The sequence below is a fragment of the Gossypium arboreum genome, chromosome 4, assembly GCF_025698485.1.
Source record: "Gossypium arboreum isolate Shixiya-1 chromosome 4, ASM2569848v2, whole genome shotgun sequence".
Classification (NCBI taxonomy): Eukaryota; Viridiplantae; Streptophyta; class Magnoliopsida; order Malvales; family Malvaceae; genus Gossypium; species Gossypium arboreum.
The window spans coordinates 83,349,227-83,371,826 of record NC_069073.1 but is presented as its reverse complement, the minus strand read 5'-3'; the positions used below and the strand labels follow the sequence as shown (position 1 = coordinate 83,371,826).

The following is a 22,600-nucleotide window of genomic DNA, read 5'->3' as shown; positions in this document are numbered from 1 at the left end:
GGAATAATGAAGCATATATTAGAAATTTCAAGTGAGTGGCATGTATAGGGGTCTAGTTTATTGACATGTATTATTATGCTTTGGCCAAATGTATTGGCTTATATTGATTATACGTATATGGCCATGAGATGTGACTCATATTGATTATGGCTTGTAAACCTAACTATTCGTGTCATGTCTAATGTTTATGATGTGATTATGTATGTTTGCCATGCATGGTTGGTAATATGACATGTGTGTTGGATATATGCTCTATGACTAATTGAGGTGGTCATAGCCATGTAGTAATTGCATGCTATAAAAGCAACGTTATAATGGTTGGACATGAGTGCTTGATGGATAAGTTGGTAAATATAGTATAATGGTAAAAGTGATCATTAAAATGACAAGTCTTATTAATGTGAATTAAGGAATCTAGACTTGGTATTGCATGAGTAGATGCATTGCTTGTAAGAGGACATGTTAATGTTATGAATATGTCTTAATAAAGAGTGTTTAATCACTAAAATGATGCCATGAATTGTGGTTTTAATATGTATAAGGTTGTAAGGATTTATAGGTAACATGAAGGCTTGGGAAATAGCTTAAGTGTTGACTACACAGGCTAAGACACGGTCGTGTGTCTCAACCATGTGGGGGACACAGCCTGGAGACACTGGCTTGTGGCTTGGCCGTGTGGTACGATTTGCATGCTGACATCATAAATAGAGAGTTACACGGCCTGAGGACACCGGCGTGTCCCTATGTCTACACAGGTGTGTGACCCTGTTTCATGAAAATAAATTTTTTGAGTTTTCCCAAAACTTTCTAAGGTTCTCAATTCAGTCCCTAACTACCTTCAATGTAGGTTTAGGGCTTCGTAGGCCCGTATGTGGGACATTATGCATGTCTATGAAAATTTTTGAATTAAAAGAAATTTTTTAGCCTGGTTTTTTCATGTTGTCAACTATTAAGTCTAGTAATGCCTCATACCCTGTTTCGGCATTAGACACGAGTAAAGGGTGTTACAGTATGTCAAAGATGACAAAGTATGCAACTATGTTATGAGTTGGTACAGGTATGTATGTAAAACTCATGAGTATGGACTTTAGCATGAGATGAACTCTTGGTAAGAATGATAATGAGTAAGTTAAGCCTAAGATACATGATGATAATTGTGTTAACTTATGTTAAGTAGTTATATGATTAATGTATGATTTATGTTGCTTATTATTTGCATGCTAACTTACTAAGCTTTAAAGCTTACTCCCCTTTTCTTTCCATTCCTTATAGTGTCGCTAAGCTAGCTCGGGGATCAAGGAACGTCGGAGCTCGATTCACACTATCAAACAATTTTTTTGGGTATACTTGGTTTCAATATTTTGAGTATGTCATGTATAGGGATTTGGTCATTTTGTTACATGTCATATTGGTTAGTCAAATGCGTCGGCATTGTAATAGTTAATGATTCATTTTGTATATGGCCATTGGAAGTTGGCTAATATTATTCTTATTGGTCAGTGGTATGTTTATGTAACAATGCTTATCATGAAGATGAAATTGGCATAAATGGAAGAAGAAAGTATGTGATGTTCATGTATGATAGATGTTAGCACGTGCAAATTATCTTGTTTGTGGCTAATTTGGTTGTATGTATATGCTTGGATTGGTGTTGCTTGTTGTTATGTAAGTTGGTGCAAGTAAGGGTGGCAAAATGGCTTGGTAAATAGCCTTATTTTTGTCCACACAGGCAAAGACACGGCCATGTTTCTCAGTCGTGTGAAGGACACGGCCTAGGGACATGAGTGTATGTCTAGGGCATGTAAAGTCTGCACCTATTTTATAAAAATTTCAAAAATTAAATTCGCCACATGGCCTAGAATACAGGCGTGTGACTTGGCCGTGTGACTTTCTTTGGTGCATGACGTCAAAAACAGTGAGTTACACGGGTTAGGGACACGGGCGTGTATGACCACATGGCCTACCCACACGGGCGTGTTCCAAAACCACACAGGCGTGTGACCCTATTTTGATGAAAAAAATTTTAAGTGTTGTAGAATTTTCTAAAGTTCTCGGTTTAGTCCTGAACCACCTCCAATGCATGATTTGGGCCTTGTAGCCTCGTTTTAGGGACAATAGAAATGTATGTGAAAAGTTTTAAATTTGGATGGAAATTACCAAGATGAGATTTGGGTCGCCTACTCGCAACCTCAATAGGCCCCACCAGGTGGACATGCGCAAGGCGAACAATGAGAGGACAACAGGGGAAGCTCATCCTATCAGCTCACACGAGCCAAGGAGAGTTCGCGGACTCAGTTCGCCATACCTAAGGAGCTCAGGTGTGGGGGACCATGAAGTTTGGCAGGCAACCCAGAACGATACACGTGTCCGGCATGCCCGAAGTACACTTAGAGTGTCAGTCCTATGAATAGTGGTGTCGAGTTCATGAATAGTGGAGTTAAATCATGAACAGTGATGATATGTATAAATATTTGAATGTTCCCTTTAATGGGATACGAGATAAAATTTGTTCAACAGAGTTAAATATAATTTTTAGATAAGCATAATATTTTTATTTATATTACTTTAATATGTAATTAATTTTTATTATTTAATTAAAATAGAAAAATATAAAAATACATAAATAAAAAATGATAGAAGTATAATTGTATTTTAATTTAAAATTTGTTTGATATATAAATATAGATTGAGTTTAAGATTTTTTTCAATGCTAGAGATAAATAAATGATATTTGGGTTAGTATTTGATTTATTGGCACTATAGTTTTATTATTATTTCACATCCTTAAAAATATTATGTATCTCTTATTTTTAATATTTATTATACCTTATATCTGAAACTTGTTAATCCTCTAATTATACTTGTGGAATTTAAAAACTCCATTGATAGTGTACTAAATAGAGGTACGTAAAAAAAAGTAAACCGAATCGAAAAACTGAATCTTTTCAACTTATTCCGTTTTCGATTAATCATTTTTCATGTTTGTTTTAATTGATTTATTCGATCGATTTTCAATTTTGATATTTTAAATTAAATAAACCTATTAAGGCCATAACCTATTTATATACCATGCTCAATTTTAAACCTTAAACTCAAATACTCAACAAAATTTATTACTCTTAAAACCCAAACTCATTAAGCCAAATGTCTATTAATATTTAAAATCCAATTTGATAATTTAATTTTTATGATGTTCATTTTAACTTTTATCTTTTAATATTTATATAGGTAGCAATAGTATATATCAAAGAAATGACATGTCGGCCATGTAAGAAAATAATATTTTTGAGTTCATTAAATATTGTTTGATTTAACTTTTAATAATTTTCTAATGAATTTGAAATAAAATTAAAATTTAAAGTGATACGATATAGCAAATTGAATAAGAAAACAATTATATGAAAAATTAAAAAAATAAAATTATAACTACCTCAATTAGATTTTTTTCTAATTAAAAAATCAAAAGTTTTCAATTTAATTTATTTGACTTTGTTCCCTAAATTAATTCAATTTAAATAATTAATTCAATTTATTTAATTTTCAAAATAAAAAATCCCAATCAACTGAATGCGGACCCTAAACTATCAAATATTTTCTCATAATATTCTAGTATATTTTGCCCTAAGTCTGAATAGTTGAGTGTCTTTTACCTAAGCTAATAATAAATAGTAAAAAAAAAAATCAGATTTACGCTAATTTAAAATTTGCCTCATGTGAAATAAAATAATTACTATTTTATTTTCATTAAACTAAAGTTTTTTTTTTCTTCAAATTGGAAACAGCAAGCTTTGGAGTGAAACTGCATGGAAATATCCCAGTACTCTCAAGCTTCTATCCTTCTTTGTTTCTTTCTTTTGAGAAGAAGGCTTCTATCTTTCATTAATTGCAGAAGACAGTGCAACATGTTAACATGTGCAAATGTCTAAACACTGGACGTGTTTGGCAACCCAGAAAGTAAGGGGGAAAAAAGGGAAAAAGTTCACTATTATTTCGGAAAATTAGTGATTTATACATACACCAATATTTCAATATTGAATCAAACATCAAGTGATGAAGATGAAGAAACATCTTTTTTATTAGCCTCCTCAATGATCTCCTTCAGATCTGATAAGGAAGACACACAAGGGGTCGTCGTTGAAGAATTATCATCAGAGTTTGAACACGAAGAAGATGACGAAGAAGAAGTGTAGAAAGATAAAGGGGAAGAAGGAGAATGAGAGCGATTAGAACAAGAAGGAATACAATTATCAGTAGAAGAAATGGCAAGTTTTACAAGCAAGTCAACGAAGGCAGCGACGATGTACCCATGGTTGCCTTTGCCATTGGCTTTCAAATACCAACACAGAAGCTTTTCAAGACCTTCCCAATCTTTCAAACCCTGATCTTCCACCATTTCTTCCATACACTTGCTGAAATCAACAAACGGATCTCGAGACTCCATGGACAACACTTCGCTCCCTTTAAAAGGTAACCCATCATCATCATCATCACTCGTGGGCTTTGTTACTTCAAGGATCGAACTACTCTCTCCAGGCTCGAAAAACAGTCTGTCAGACCTTAAACCTTTAACGACAGTCTCAACAGGATCACCTCCATATTCATATCCACAGCCACAGGATGGAGATTCAGAAGAGGTGGAGAACCCAGATTGGGGTGTTGTTGCACTTACATCTGCTCTGAAAGAGAGGGTTCTGGGCTGCTGCTGACAGGAAGGCCATGACCATGAGGACGCTGCTTGTACGCTGTTGCTGTTGGAGAGAAAAGGAAGCTTCATCTTCTTCCCCATGAGCTTACTTTTGATGATGAAGATGCAGTGTGTGTTGCAAGTGTAGAGTAGAAAATATGATGTGAATTGAAATGTGTGGGAATTAGTCGGTGAATCCGACTCAGATTTTAATTGAAGGAGTAAATAGGAGTTGATTTAAATCAAATTGAGTTGCAGAAGGGGGGTTGGGGACATTGGTGGGTATTACTCTTTTCCTTTGAGTAATAAATTTATTATATCAGCTTTAATATTTATTGTGGCTTCAGTTCAACTCATTTATTACCATCTATAATTTAATGTTGTACATTGAATACAGTAACACTAATAACTTTATATTTCAGTTTTGTTAATATTTTCATTTATTCACTGCCACTTATTATAATTTATTGTTCGTATGCCATTTGATTCTTTTAAAAACATTAAAATTAACTGTTGAAGAATTTATATTTAAGCAGAGGTGACTTTTTTAAAAAATTATTTATCTTAAGAAGGTAAAGAAGAGCATCGTTAAGATTTTTTTTTCATCCTCATTCTCAAAGAGAACAATTTAGATAGATATTCGTTCAAAAACAAATTGAGACAGATATAATAGTGGTTAATTTATATGTATATGCCCAAAAAAACCTAATTTGAGGAAGTATGCTAAAATATTTGAAATTTATCAATATATTATTTTTGGAGGAAGAAAAGAAAACGCGTCTTATAAAGCATGCTTTTAACCATGTCAATTGAAAATTTGTCCAACAAGATGCATTTTTATTAAAATTAATAATTAGGTTTGTTGGTTAGATGATCAAATGTTAATGATTTTGTACTTGAGTCCCGGTTCAATTCTCTCCTACTCAAATTTATATTTTTATTTCATATTGTTCTAAGCTTTTGTGTTTTTAATCAATATTTTGATATATTAATTCTTTTGGTTTGATGGTTAAATAATTGTAATTTCATCTTTAAGTCTTAAGTTTGATTCCTCTTATAAAGATTTTAATCTGTATTTTTTATTTCATATTGTTTCAAACTTTTTAATTAATGTTTATAATTAATAAATATATTGTTTTCAAGTTTTTATTTTTAATTAATAACTCTTTTATTTATAAAATCAAGTAATAAATATGTAATTATTTTAAAATCATCAACTAATTTTTAAATATATTTTTCTTTAAATATAATATTTATGTGTCAAATATTTATTTTCTTAACCTATATTGTGGGGTATGGTTATTTCTAATATTATATAATCAAATAATTATTTAAAATATCATTATTTTTCAAATATCTAAAATATTTCAAATATCATTGTTTTTCATCTATATAGTGGGTATGATATTTCAAATACTTTTTATGTGAAATATTTCAAATACACATACAAAAATATATAATATGTAAATTTACTACACTCATGATATGGATTGAAAATAAAGATTACATATATAAAAACTATATTTACTAAAAATAATGATATTTGCAATAATAATTTAATTTTATAAATAAAGAGTTATTAATTAAAAGATGAATTAAAATAAGAAACTTGAAAACAATATATTTATTAATTATAAACATTAAAAACAACTTGAAACAACATGAAATAAAAAATAAATATTAAAATTGTAACACCCTAAACCCAATCTGATTTGTCAGATCTAGATCTTGGACATTACAAACAAATACAGATACAAACTTTGTCTACTTATATGAATACAAACACGGACTTAGTCCTAGCATCGTCCCTTCTAGCGCAGACTCATATGAACTCACCTGTAACAAAATACACACCCAGGCAAGTTCATAAGAACTTGGTGAAAAAAACATCATTACCTGTGACATTTTTGCATAATTCAACGTATAATTTATTTTGATGATCTCATCGTTCTGAACCTTCAACTTAATCACTGAAGAATATTCCCTCAATTTCTATTCTCGCTTACACGTCAGATACCATACCTCGCTCAGAACTCATTTCTCCCCCTCAATACCTTTGACACACTAGTTACACTCTTTAATATGAACTTTCATTAATCTTTACTCATTTCCTTACTTGAGGTTCATACCATTGAAACACCATTACTCTTGCACACATAACTCCCAACCATCATTTCATCACAAATTTTGAATCATCATGTACCCAGATAGCAGTTACCCCCCATTCGAATATAAATTTTGAATTCCTTGTTCAGAATACAGCTTTCTAAATTTCTTCAATCTTTCATTATTCACAATCGACTTATAGTCTTGTATAATACCTTAATGTAGTCTATAGAGACACTGTGCCTTAATAATCTTACTGATCACAACTTATGAACCATACTGAATGTGCTAAAACAAATTAATACAAAATCCGCCACAAAGGAAATTTTTTACAGTACGCCATTGAGAGTCTTATCATTACATGCCGAGAGCGTTTCCCTCCAAAGTTCTCCATGAAATAGTTCTATTAGTGTGCGCCACAAGGGCATCCCTTTCAAATATCGCCACAGAGGCTGATCTTTTCATACTTTGCCACAAAGGTTTTTCTTTTCTTACTTTGCCACAAAGGTTATTATTTTCATACTTCACCACAGAGGCTTTCATTTCATGATTTTCCACAAAAGCTTCATTTCCTAACATGTTTACAATAAAGATTTGCCTAAACTTAAATTATGTGAGGTTTGCCCATCATTGTCCTGGGGCACGTAGAGAACCCCATTGGTAATCACTGTCCTTTAGTTCCTTTTGAAAGGTGCCATGGCCATGGACTTTTCCTTCAAAATTCATATTAGAGATCGTGTTTTTAGTCTCGATGGACTCCTTTAAACTCCACTGTGACAATCAAACATAAACTTAGTTGACAGACTCTTCATGCATTAACATCGCTTAAGACTCAACACTTTAAGTCACTAATCATACACTTCATCGCATGCATTTCCGATGTGCCATACAACCATAATAAAACTTTACATACTTAATTTGTCAGATTCATACAAACTATACATGCAAACCCCAACAAACAATCAGACCGTACATTTCAGGTTTCTATTTCATAGGTCAATCAATTACCACAAAAATATATCATATAAATAGTATACATGCAAGAGTCACTATAAAGACTCACTTGATTCTCACCTACTATAGTCCAAAACACTAGATCCAGACTTCCATTGTGTAAATCAACAACAACTACTGCTACAGAACATGGAACCCATCAAGATCTATTCATCTACCCCTTTTCTCATCATTTCTAACATTGAAAATCCCAATCAAGGCCTGTAACACCCCGAACCCGAGACCGTTGCCGGTGTCGGACACGAGGGGTTAACAAGCCAAAACCACTTATGGCACCGACCAATTTGACATTTCCAGGCAAGCTGGAAAACTACGTCACTGTCGCCTTAAAAAGCGTATCTCGAGTTTCACAACTCGGAAACTGATTCCGTAAATTTTCCCTAAACTTAGACTCATATATCCATCCATGGATTTATTTCTAGAATTTTTGGTCGGGCCAATTGGTACAGTTTATTAGTTAAAGTCACCCATGTTACAGGGGTCGACTACACTGACCTTCGCGCGTTAGAACTTGAATATCTCTCTGTACAGGGTTTCAATACTGATGCCGTTTGTTTCTAATGAAACTAGACTCAAAAAGGAATCTGCACATATAAGGCATGACTTCTAATTCATTCTGGATAATTTATGGTAAATTTTAAAAGTCACGACAGGGGACCCAGAAACCGTTCTGGCCCTGTCTCACGAGAACTTTAATATCTCTCGGTATACTGTTCATATGATCGTTTCGTTACTTTCATATGAAAATAGACTCGTCAATGTTCGATCGCATAATTTATTCACTAATTAACACCATTCCTACAAATTTTGGTGATTTTCCACATCCACGTCACTGCAGCTGGCAGCATCTGTTTTTAAGGTAGCCTTTACCTATATTGTAGTTCCCATGGACCAACTATAGTCTAGTCATACTTAGGTCCAACATATGATCATATTTAGCCATTCCAATGGCTGATCGTGTGACCAACTCTCTCATTCCAAACCATAATCACATCATGAAACCAAATATAATTACAAACCACATATGGTCAAATTCCATACTCCACTTTTACGAACCATTTTCGCATGGCCGCACACATATACATCACAAGTACTTAAAACAACCGAGAGTAGTCCTATACATGCCATATCCAAAACTCAACTAAAGGAGTACCAAAAGGGCTTTGATAGTGTGGTTGACTTCAACTTCTATGATCCCGAATCCTATCGCTAACGAGCAAAATCTATAAACAGAGAAACAAAGAAACGGAGTAAGCAATTTATGCTTAGTAAGTTTGAGCCATAATATACACACAACCAAAGCATAGCATTCAAGTAGCTAAACAATAATTCATATGCACAATTTCTCAAAGACATGCTTACTTCACAATCCCAACTCTTATATTCATACACAAATAACGGCCTAGTTAATGCCGATAGCTCATTTATCATTAGAGCGAATATTCATACGACTTACTCATAGTGTGCGAAGCACACACAAAACATACCTTGTTGTTGGGAATTTCACAAGTGCATTAACTGAAAATTTTCCAGCAAGTTCAAAGTTCTCGAATCACATACCTTCGGGTTTATCCGGATATAGCTACTGTTCAAACGCCTTGGGACATAGCCGGTTATGGTAACCCGCACAAAGGCCTTCGGGACTTAACCGGATATCACAATTTGCACAATTGCCTTGGGCTTAGCCCGGATATCATAACTCGCACAATTGCCTTGGGCTTAGCCCGTATCACAATTTGCACAATTGCCTTCGGCTTAGCCCGGATATCACTCGAACATTCATACACATCTTTGTTTCAATTTCATAACACAACTTTTATGCACAATTCCCTTAGCAAAATATCATTTCGCTCAATGGCCACATACAAAGGCACAAATTCGATTGCTCATTACTTCATTCAATCGAATCAAAATCTAAGTTTCGATACTCGAAAACTTACCTCGGACGTGGTCGAACGATTTCGACGGCTATTCGACGACTTTTTCCTTCCCCTTATCGGATTTAGCTCCCCATTGCTCTTGAGCTTAATTTAACAAATAAATTGGTTTTATCATTTGAGCATCGAAAGAGGAACTCAAGATACCTAGCCAATATATATGCTCATTAGGCATCAAAGTCACATATGTACGAAATCACGAATCGAACTCAACACATTAGTTAATATTCCTCTTAGCCGAATTTTCTAAGCCAAGAATAGGCATCAATATGCTTGCCTCTAACCGAATGCATGCACACCAATTTCCCCTCATGTGGCCGAATATGCATGTCCATGTTGAGGCCCATTATGCACTTAATACCACACAAAAACAGCATGCATTTTACTAACTAACGCATTACATATTGTAGCTCAATACACATCTCTCATGTACTTCATAACCGAAACATCATCACAAGCAAATATATACCTTGAAATAGTATATATGTCATGCCAATACATCATGTGCAAACATGTATACACATATAGGTGCAAGGCCGAATCTCAAGGGGTTCATACCCATCCAAACACAAATTTTTACCAATCAAGTAACAAGCATAAATCATGCTCATGAATGCACCATGGCCGAATACATCACAACCATACTCTTTCAACTTCGGTCATGGTTAAACAAAGAATTCAATGTCTTACTCAAGATTGCTACAAAGAAATTTCAAGAGTAGTCAATCCATCATTGCATGCATCATTAGCAAGCTTCACATTTAGCATGCAATGGCTTCAACACAATAACAACCTTGGCCAAATACCATTTCCATGGCATAACAAGGATTTGAACCATGGCTAACATGAACATCAAGTTAGCAACTAAAACATGCATGAATCTCATGACACAACCTCATACATACCTTAATCTTGATGCAAGTATAGCCAAAATCTCCTTCTAGATCTCTTCCAAACCAAAAATGGAGCAAAATCCTCCTTCTTCCTTAGTTTTGGCTCAAAGAAAGGATGAACAAAATTTTCTTTCTTTCTCTACAACTCACGGCAATGGGGGAATACCACACTCACACACATTTTTTTCATTCTTTTCTTACCCATACACCTTTGTTTATTATTTCTCCCCAATGCACCAACAAAACATGTTTCATGACATGTTTTGCCCATCCTCTCTTGCCATGGCGGCCACTTCATGTTGGGGGAAATTTGACATGCAAATCCTTATTTTTGCATGCATGAGCAACTAGTCATCACACATTTCCCCATCATACTTTCAAAGTTCACTACTAGGTCCTTTCTAGTGAAATTCACATTTATAACACTAAATCGAAACATCAAAATGTCACACACAAATTAACACATATCATAGGCATCAAAATAAATTTTAAATTATTTTTATGCCTCGGTTTTGTGGTCCCGAAACCACATCCCGACTAGGGTCAATTTTGGGCTGTCACAAGGCCTTATATTTTCTTCTTACTGATTTACCAGATCTAACAAACTTACTCTTTCGCAATATAACAGGTAGAGTCCTAAATATTACCTTGACATGGAGTAATCACTGGTGAAGATCAAAATCTACAACTCCAATTGTAAGTTCTTTAATATTTAGGTAACAATATTTCTTGAGGAAGGAAAAAGAAAAACTCTCCATTTTCTAACTTGAATATCTATATAAATAGCCTAAGCCCTTATCAGAACCTGACACGTGCTTCAAACTTTCAAGATTTCCTTTATAAATGGTTTACAGCTATAATTGGAAATCCAATATTTTTTAAAAGTTTTGGTCCATCCCTTCTGAACTACCCCATTAAAATGTAACTAACATAATAACTCAATAAACTGGGCATACAATACCTTTTTCAATAACCTAATTCACCCTTCATAATATTATCAATCCCTTCTTCTTTACACCTCAACAGATTTAGAAAACAATCTGTAACAGCTCGTTTTTAATGAAGTTGAAACAGTAGTTTTAGGACCACAAATTCAAATTCAAAATTTATTTTATTATTATTTTATTCCCTAGAGCATCATATTAGTACCGCATAAAAAAATTCGTTAAGAAATTTTACCGTTTACGTGCTTAATTTGATAAAAAGAACTAAATCGTGTAAAGTGTAAAAGTTGAGTTGTAGTAGCTAAAAGTATTAGGTAGCTATAAAACTTTAAAATAGAAGTCCTTATATGGTAATTAGACCATAAGATAGTGGATTATGATGGCTTGGCATTTTGTGTAAATTTTAATGTTTTTAAAGGTTAATTATGTAATTTGGTAAATAAAGACAAAATTAATTAAAATAAAAGCCAAGTTATCATCTTTAAGCTTTTTTCAACCAAAATTAGGGCTTTAGAAAGCCATTGTTGAGCTTGAAGTTTCGACAATCTCATTCTAGCCTATTAGGTATGCATTTTTGCCCTGTTTTTATTGATTTCTATGTTTTCGAGTTCGTTATAACTTAAACTAGCTAGCTCGGGGATTAATTTATGAAACTGTTAAACTATTAGGGTTTTTCCATTGATGTATGTACATGAGTCTTGAAGTTTGATGTTAGAAAATGGATGGTTATTGTTAGATAAACAACTTTTGTAAAGGGATTTTTTGGTAAAATTGTCAAATAGGGACTAAATTGAAAAATAGAAAATATTACATGGTGAAATTGTGAAATAAATGAAATATGCTTGGGACCTAATTAAAATTTAGACATAGTGGGTTATGGTGGAGTTTCATAAATTTCCATTTTTATGAGCTAGGGATTAAATTTCAAAGAAATTAAAAGTATAGAGGTAAAATGGTAATTTTTCCAAAATATGATTTTGGGCTAAATTGAATGGATTATATATTAAATTGAATTAAACTTATCTGTATAGTTGAAGACAAACCTCGTATGATTTTAGATCGGGGCAAAAAGAGAGTCTCGGATTAATCGTCTCTATATCTACGCATACTCGTCAAGGTAAGTTCGTGTGATTAAATTGTGTTTATATATTTTATATTAAATTATTTATGAATTATGAATTGTTATAAATATAAATGGTTGCATATTCAATGATGTTCGACAAATACCGAGTCCCGTTTGAACCTTAGGAATCTGTAGGATACAAATGGCATGTCATTAGGGTTTACATGGTTTGAGTATTGGTCCTAAACGTCCTACCAATGGCTGAGGTCCTTCATGTGTTGCGAGTACTCCACAGCTCGTGTGAGCAACATCATCTAGTTATATTTCAAACCATAGGTCATGTGGGCATACCGATTTATAACTCGTAAGAGTATACTAATTTACAGCTTAAGTGAGCATAATGATTCACAACTCATATGAGCATACATGTACATGAATTGACAAATTACAGTTATTGAGCTAGCACGCTATGTGTGAGCTATCCTGGGAATCCAACGATATTCTAAACAGTTCAGTGGGCAATATTCTGATACGATATGGTTAGAGTTCGATACGACTATTATAAGATCACATATGATTTTACATGAAAAATATGGTTATATGATATATGGAAAAATGAAATGGATGATACATGTATATGGAACTTGATCAATGGTTATGTTCATCTATGTTTATTGGCTTATATATGTAATTACATGGATAACATGGTTGGTGTATATGTGCTTAGGCATTTAGCCAACTTGTATTGAGATATGCTTGTTTACTTACCTATTATATGACTCATGGCAAGTTAAATTATATTTTATATGAACTTACTAAGCTTAAATGCTTACTCTGTGCTATTTTATGTGTTTTATAGTGAATCAAAAGCTTGTTCGGGTTGGAAACTTGTCAGAGCTATATCACACTATCCATCGGCTCTTTTGGTACATTCTGTTGTTTAATTTCGTTATAATAACATGTATAGGTATTTTGGTTAATATTGGCCTATATGTTTTGTTCAATATATGGCCAATTGATTTGGCTTGTGTTTGGCATATTTTGGTATTTATATGATTAGCATTGACATGGTTGATGTGTGGCTTGTAATGTGATATGATGAATTTATGGTGACTTGGTGCTAGTTTGGAATGGCATATTTGGTACCAATTAAGAAGTTTGGTATGTAAACTAAATGGCATGAATTGATGCAAATATGCTTAGCAGTGAGTTGAATGTTTAGCCAAATAGAGTACATGTTTGTATATGTTTTAATGTTGTCATTGGAGGTTCCTAAGGGCATATTGGTTGTATGATGTTGTACCATGTGTATATGACTTGTTTATGCTTGATTTGTATGCCTTGTTATAGCTTATAAGTATGTGCAATGTTAAGTGTAGGTACATTCCAAATTGGGTGAGAAAAATGACTTGTAGAATGGCCTATTTTTGCCCACACGGGTAGAGATACGGGTATGTGTCTCAGCCATGTGTGATACACGGGTAGGTGACACGACCATGTGTCCCCTGTAGCTTTTAAAGAGTTGTAAGTTAGGCTATTACACGGCCTAGCACATGGCTTGGCACATGGGCGTGTAAAGTTATTTCGAACGGTACACGACCTAACATATAGGCGTGTGGTTTGGCCGTGTGACCTAAGTCAGTGAGTTACATGGGCACATGCACGGGCTGGGACACGGTCGGATGTGCCTATTTCGGATGCCCTCATGCCCTGAGACACGGGTGTGTCTCTTGACCGTGTGAGTCACACAGCCTGGCCATACGGTCGTGTGACCTCTGCAGTGTTGAAAATTTTCATTATTTTCTAAAAAATTCTCTGAGTTTCTGATTTAGTCCTGACTTATTTCTGACATTTATCTAGGGCCTCAAGGGCTCATATAAGGAACAATATGTATGTTTTAAGCTAGTTTCAATTTGTTTATTGATATGATATGAAATGTTTGAAATTTCCGTCCGTTTGATTTGTAAACCCTGATAATGCTCCATAACCCTATTTCAGCACTAGGGTTAGAGATGTTACATTTATTGGTATCAAAGCTATGATTTAGTCAATTATCAGACTGAACGTAGCATGTACGAGTTTAGCTATACATGCCATTATATAACCTGTGACAGTGTGATATCTCCTGACCGTTTTAAAACATGATTTCATATAGCAATGACATCCAACTAAGCTGACTCCGATGAAGTAGAAAGCAACGTTCAAGCTTTTGTTCACGGAGTAGCATCGAGCTGTGCAAGGCCCATATTTGAGGGTGGGGAGGAGAGGCTAAGGAAGCCTTCTTCCAGATGATGAATTAATGGTTTATCGAGTTCGTACGGACAAACCTGACTGCTCAACAACCTCCACCCCCTCTTACTCCCTAACCGGTTCCCGTTATTCCTCAAGGTATATAACCAATCCGAGTTAGTAAGCCGCCTGTAGATAAGATACATAAGTACAAGACTGAAGAATTTTGAACTACTACTGAAGATGATCCCGAGAGAGTTGAATTATGGTTAGAGAATACAATCAAGGTTTTTGATGAGTTATCTTCTCCACCGGCCGAGTGTGTTAAGTGCACGGTATCGTTATTAAAAGATTCGGCTTACCAGTGGTGGAACACATTGATTTATGTTCTGCTAAAAGAGTGGATCACTTGGGAATTTTTCCAAACTAAGTTTTGAAAGAAACATATTAGTTAGAGGTTTCTGGATCAGAAATGTAAAGAATTTCTTGAGCTCAAATAAGGTCGTATGTCTGTATTAGAGTACGAGAAGGAATTTGTTAGACTGAGCAAATATGCCCAAAAATGTATTCCGACCAAGACTGCTATGTGTAAGAGGTTTGAAGAAGGGTTGAACGAAGACATAAAGCTTCTAGTTGGAATTCTTGAGCTGAAAGAATTTGTTGTATTAGTTGACCGAGCACATAAAGCCGAGAAGCTAAGTAAGGAGAAAAGACATATTGGTTTTGAAGCTAGAGACTCGAGAAAGAGATCGACTGGGAAGTCATATTAATTAGCATCAAAGAGATCAAAATAACATCACAACCATTCTACAGCTTCTGTAGGATATTCTAGTAGAGACAGAGGTACCCGAGGCTCCAATCCAAAACCTTAGGCTATATCTGTAGCAAGTGTGGGTAGTGTCAGAGATGTTTGGCCCGGGTGCAAGCATTGGAAAATACCACATTATGGTGAGTGTCGATTAAAGAACAGAGTGTGTTTCAGATGTGGTTCCTTAGACCACTATCTTAGAGATTGCCTAGAGAAATTTGAGAAAGAGAAAGGTTAGACTACAAGGCCGAGCAACACAGTTGTGAGAGGTAGACCACCTCGAAATTTCAAGAATGTAAGTGGTAGCTGTGGTGTGACGAAAGACTCTGCTGTGAGATCTGAGGCACGAGCACTAGCTAGGGCTTATACTATACACACACAAGATGATGCTTCTGCACCATATGTTATTACTAATACTTTCTCTATTTTTGATACTGATGTTATTGCTTTGATTGATCTGGGATCAACTCATTCTTATATATGCACAAGTTTAGTATCTAGTAAGAATTTACCTGTGAGTCCATTGAATTCGTGGTTAAAGTATCAAACCCCCTAGGTCAGTATTTGCTAGTAGATAAATTTTGCAAGAACTATTCTTTAATGACTTGGGGTTATAGTTTTTCAGTTGATTTGATGTTATTACCGTTTGATGAATTTGATGTGATTTTGGGCATGGATTGGTTAACTCTACATGACACAGTTGTAAATTATAGACGAAAGATTATTGTATTGAAATATCAGAGCAAGGAGACGCTTCGTATTGAATCAAATAGTCCGAGTGGGTTGCCTGTTTTTATATCAACTATGTTAGTGCAAAAATATGTGAAAAAAGGTTGAAATGCTTACCTTGCTTATGTATTGGATTCTAAAGTGTCTGAATCAAAGCTTGAAACACTGCCAGTGGTTTGTAAGTATCCTGATGTGTTTCCAGAGGAGTTACTTGGATTACTGCAGATTAGAGAGGTTGAGTTTACTATTGAATTAGTACCGAGGACATCATCGATATCGATAACACCTTACAAAATGGCTCTTACTGAATTAAAAGAGTTGAAAGCACAACTACAAGAATTGAAAGATAAGGGTTTTATTCGACCTAATTTTTCACCTTGGTGTGCACCGGTTTTGTTAGTTAAGCAAAAGGACAGATCGATGAGATTGTGCATAGACAACCGTCAACTCAACAAGGTTACAATCAAGAATAAATATCTACTGCCTCGAATTGATGATTTGTTCGATCAGTTGAAAGATGTCATAGTATTCTCAAAGATTGGTCTTCGTTCCGGCTATTATCAACTACGAGTGAAGGATTTAGATGTTTCGAAAACTATAATCAGAACTAGGTACGGACACTATGAATTTCTTGTGATACCATTTGGTTTAACTAATACACCTACAGTATTTATGGATTTGATGAATAGAATCTTCAGACCGTATTTAGAAAAATTTGTTGTGGTATTTATTGACAACACTCTGATATATTCACGAGATAAGCTCGAGCATGTTGAACATTTAAGGATTGTGTTTCAAACTTTGCTAGATAAACAATTGTTTGCTAAATTTAGAAAATGTGAGTTTTGGGTCTGAGAAGTCCATTTTCTGGGACGTATAGTATCGACTGAAGGTATTAGAGTTGACTCGAGTAAAATCTCTATAGTTGTTGATTGGAAACAACCGAGAAATGTATCTAAAGTTCAAAGTTTTCTAGGTCTAGTTGGTCATTACAAAAGATTCGTAAAAAGGTTCTCAATGATAACTACATCGATGATGCGACTTTTAAAAAAATATGTGAAATTTGAATGGTCAGAGAAATGTCAGCAAAGTTTCAATCAGTTGAAAGCACTGTTGACCGAGGCACCAGTTCTAGTTTAGCCTGAATCGGGTAAAGAATTTGTGATTCTCATTATGCATGGTTTAGGGTGTGTTTTGATGTAGGAAGGAAAAGTAATAGCTTATGCTTCCAGAAAGTTAAAGCTGCATAAAAAGAATTATCCGACAGATGACCTAGAGTTGGCAGCTATTGTGTTTGCGTTAAAAATTTGGCAACACCATTTGTTCAGTGAAAAATGCCATATATTTACCAGTCATAAAAGTTTGAAGTATCTATTGTCGCAGAAAGATTTGTATGTAAGACAGCATAGATGGCTCAAACTGTTAAAAGATTATGAGTTGATCATTGATTATCATCCGGGAAAAAAATGTAGTTGCTGATGCTCTAATTAGAAAGTCTTTATTTGCTCTGCGAGTGATGAATACATGACTAACCTTATCTGATGATGGTTTGATCTTAGTTGAGTTGAAAGCTAGAACGATGTTTTTCCAGTAGATCTGCAAAGCTAAAAAATGTGATGATGAGTTGTTAGCTAAACGGGCACAATGTGAGTCAACTTCTGATTCATAATTTCAGATAGAATCTGATGGTTGCTTATTGATCAAAGGTAGAATTTGTGTACTGAAGAGTTCAGAACTCATTCAGAGAATCTTGTACGAAGCTCAAAGTGGTAACTTGTTTGTTCATCCGGGAAGTAATAAAATGTACAGTGATTTGAAACAGATGTACTGGTGGCTGAGAATGAAACGCGAGATTTTTTATTTTGTATCGAAATGCTTAGTATGTTAGCAAGTTAAAGCTGAACATCAGGTACCTTCTGGATTATTACAGTCAATGATGATACCGGAGTGGAAATAGGATCGAGTTACTAGGATTTTTTATTGGGTTTACCCCTGTCTTTGAGAAAGAAAGATGTAATTTGGGTTATCATTAATCATTTGATGAAGTCTGCACATTTTATTCTAGTATGTACAGATTTCTCCCTTGACAGATTAGCTGAATTATATGTTTCTCAGATTGTCAGATTACATGGGGTGCCAGTTTCCATTATCTCAGATAGAGATCTGCGGTTTACATCATGATCTTGGAGAAAGTTACAGGAAGCTCTAGGTAAAAGGTTGCATTTTAGCACTGCATTTCATTCTCAAACCGATGGTCAGTCCAAGCGAGTAATTTAGATTCTCGAGGATATGCTTTATTGTTGTGTATTAGAGTTTTGAAGGTAACTGGAAGAAATATTTATAGTTGGTTGAATTTGCGTATAGCATCAGTTTTCAACTGAGTATAAATATGACACCGTATGAGGCTTTGTATGGTTGTAAATGCCAAACTCCGTTATACTGGACCGAGCTCAGTGAGAAAAAGATATACGGGGTTAATTTGATTCGTGAGACTGAAGAAAAAGTAAAAATGATCCGAGATGATTTGAAAGCAACTTTAGACCATTAGAAATCATATGTAGATCTTAAACGAAAAGACTTAGAATTCCAAGTTGGGGACAGAGTATTCTTGAAAGTATCGCCCTGAAAGAAAGTTCTTTGATTTGATCGTAAAGGAAAGCTAAGTTCGTGATTTATCGAGCCGTATGAGATTACAAAAAGAATTAGACCTGTTGTGTATCGATTAGCTTTATCGTCAGAACTACAAAAGATTCATAATGTCTTTCACGAGTCTATTTTGCTATGATACCGGTCTGACCCTTCACATGTTATCTCTTCGACGGATGTCGAGATTTATCCTGATATGCCATACAGTGAAGAAACGATCAGAATTTTGGCATGAGAAGTGAAAGAATTAAGAAACAAGAACATAGCTTTAGTAAATGTTCTCTGGCAATGACACGATATAGAAGAAGCCATCTAGGAACCAGAGGAAGTTATGAGAGAGAAATATTCGAGCCTCTTTTCTGGTAAGATTTTCAGGGACAAAAATTCCTTTAGGGGGAGAGTTGTAACAACCCATTTTCAGTGAAATTGAAACAGAGGTTTTAGGACCACAAATCCAAAGTTTGAAAATTTATTTTATTACTATTTTATTACCTACAGCATGATAGTAGTACTGCATAAAAATTTCGTTAAGAAATTTTACTGTTTACATGCTCAATTTGATAAAAAAAGACTAAATCACGTAAAGTGTAATAGTTGAGTTCTAGTAGCTAAAAGTATAAAATAGCTATAGAAATTTAAAATGGAAGTCCTTATATTGTAATTATACCATAAATAAGATGGTGGACTATGATGGCTTGACATTTTGTGTAATTTTTAATGTTTTTAAATGTTAATTATGTAATTTGGTTAATGAAGACAAAATTAATTAAAATAAAAGCCAAGTTATAATCTTTAAGCTTTCTTCAACCAAAATTAGGGCTTTAGAAAGCCATTGCTGAGCTTGAAATTTTGGAAATCTCATTCTTGCCTATTAGGTATGCATTTTTGTCCCGTTTTTATTGATTTCTATGTTTTCAGGTTCATTATAGCTTAATCTAGCTAGCCCAGGGACTAATTTGTGAAACTGTTAAACTATTAGGGTTTTTTATTGGTGTATGTACATGATTTTTGAAGTTTGATGTTAGAAAATGGATGGTTATTTTTAGATAAACAACTTTTGTAAAGGGATTTTTGGTAAAATTGTCAAATAGGGACTAAATTGAAAAATAAAAAATATTACATGGTGAAATTGTGAAATAAATGAAATATAGGCATGCTAGGGACCTAATTGAAATTTGTACATAGTGGGTTGTGGTGGCATTTCATTAATTTCCATTTTCATGAGCTAGGGACTAAATTTCAAAGAAATTAAAAGTAAAAGAGCAAAATGGTAATTTTTCCAAAATATGTTTTTGTGCTAAATTAAATGGATTATATATTAAATTGAGTTAAATTTATCCATATAGATCAAGACAAACCTTGTATAACTTTAGATCGGGGTAAAGAGAAAGTCTCGGATTAATCACCTCAGTATCTACGTATACTCGTCAAGGAAAGTTCGTGTGATTAAATTGTGTTTATATGTTTTATATTGAATTATTCATGAATTGTGGATTTTTTTAAATATACATGGTTGCATATCCAACAAATTTCGACAAATACCGAGTCCTGTTTGAACCTTAAGAATCTATAGGATACAAATGACATGTCATTAGGATTTACATGATTTGCGTACTGGTCTTGAATGCCCTACCGGTGGCTGAGGTCTTGCATGTGTTGCAGATACTTTGCAGCTCATGTGAATAGCATCGTGTAGCTACGTTTCGACCCACAGCTCGTGTGAGTATATCGATTTATAGGTCGTAAGAGCATATCGATCTACAGCTCGAGTGAATACCGATTCATATCTCGTATTAGCATACATATACATGAGTTGACAGATTATAGTTATATGAGCTAGCACACTATGTGTGAGCTATCCCGAGTATCCAACAGTATTCTAAACGGTTCAGCGGACAATATTCTGATAAGATATGGTAAGAGTTCGATACGGGCTATCATAAGATCACATATGATTTTACATGAAAAATATGGTTATATGATATATTGAAAAGTGAAATGGATGATACATGTATATGGAACTTGATCAATGGTTATGTTCATCTATATTTATTGGCTTATATATGTAATTACATGGCTAACATGGTTGGTGTATATGTGCTTAGGCATTTTGCCAAATTCTATTGTGATATGCTTGTTTACTTACCTATTATATGACTAATGGTAAATTCAATTCTATGTTATATGAACTTACAAGCATAAATGCTTACTTTGTGTTATTTTTTGTGTTTTATAGTGAATCGGAAGCTCGTTCGGGTTGGAAGCTTGCGGAGCTATATCACACCATCCCTCGGCTCTTTTGGTAGAGTCTGTTGTTTAATTTCACTTATAATGACATGTATAGGTATTTTGGTTAATATTGGCCTATATGTTTTGTTATATATATGCCCATTTGATTTGGCTTGTGTTTGCCATATTTTGGTATGTATATGAGTATTATTGACATGGTTGATGTATGGCTTGTTTTATGATATGATGAATTTATGGTGACTTGGTGCTAGTTTAGAATGGCACATTTGGCGCCAGTTAAGAAGTTTTAAGAAGTTTGATATGTAAACTGAATGGCATGAATTGATGCAAATATGCTTAGTAGTTAATTAATTATTTGGCCAAATAGAGTACATGCTTATATATATTTTAATGTTGTCATTTGATGTGTCTAAGGGCATATTTCTTGTATGATGTTGTACCATGTGTATATGACTTGTTTATGCTTGATTTGGATGCCTTGTTATGGCTTGTAAGTATGTGCAATGTTGAGTGTAGGTACATGACAAATTGGGTGAGAAAAATGACTTGTAAAATGACCTATTTTTGCCCACACGGGTAGAGACACGGGTGTGTGTCTCAGCCATGTGTGACACATGGCCAGGTGACACAACCATATGTCCCCTATAGCTTTCAAGGAGTTGCAAGTCAGGCTGTTACATGGCCTAGGACACGGCTTGGCACACAGTGTAATAGCCCCTTTTTCAGTGAAATCGGAATAATGGTTTTGGGATCACAAATCCAACCCAAAAATATAAATTATTTTTATTTTATTATATGGTCTGTAATATGGTAGATATGTCGTGTGAAAATTTTGATATGAAAAATTTATTGATTTAGTGCTTGATTACAAGAAGGACTAAATCGCATAAAATGTGAAAGTTAAATTCTAGTAGCTATAAGGATCAAATAGCTATGAGAATCAGAACTAGAGGTCCTTATATGGTAATTAGACCATTAAGAAAAGTATGTAGATTTTTCTGGGTGACTCATCCATGGAATTATAAAAAAAAGGGTAAGGACTAAATTAGAAATAGCAAAATACTTAATTAATTAAAAAGATGATAAAAGATATCATCTTATTTTAGATCATCTTTAACCTAAAACACATGGAAACCCTAGGAGAGAGAAAAGAAACTTTCAAAGCCTAATTGGGTAAATTCACTTGTCCGATTTTTAGTAATTTTGGTATTTTTGAAACCGGGATAGCATAATCTCTCTATTTGAGGGATTAATTTGAAAAGTTATCAAGGTATAAAAAAATGGGTCATGGATGTAT

The 22,600-nt window shown here is 34.2% G+C and overlaps 1 protein-coding gene across 1 annotated transcript; it reads right to left on the bottom strand.

Moving 5' to 3' along the window:
* Positions 1-3,962: 3,962 nt before the first annotated feature.
* LOC108459679 (transcription repressor OFP15-like) lies at positions 3,963-4,943 on the bottom strand. Its single transcript, XM_017759078.2, has one exon. The coding sequence runs from the start codon at positions 4,784-4,786 to the stop codon at positions 4,037-4,039; it is 750 nt and encodes a 249-aa protein (XP_017614567.1). The 5' UTR covers positions 4,787-4,943; the 3' UTR covers positions 3,963-4,036.
* Between the last annotated feature and the right edge of the window lie 17,657 nt (positions 4,944-22,600).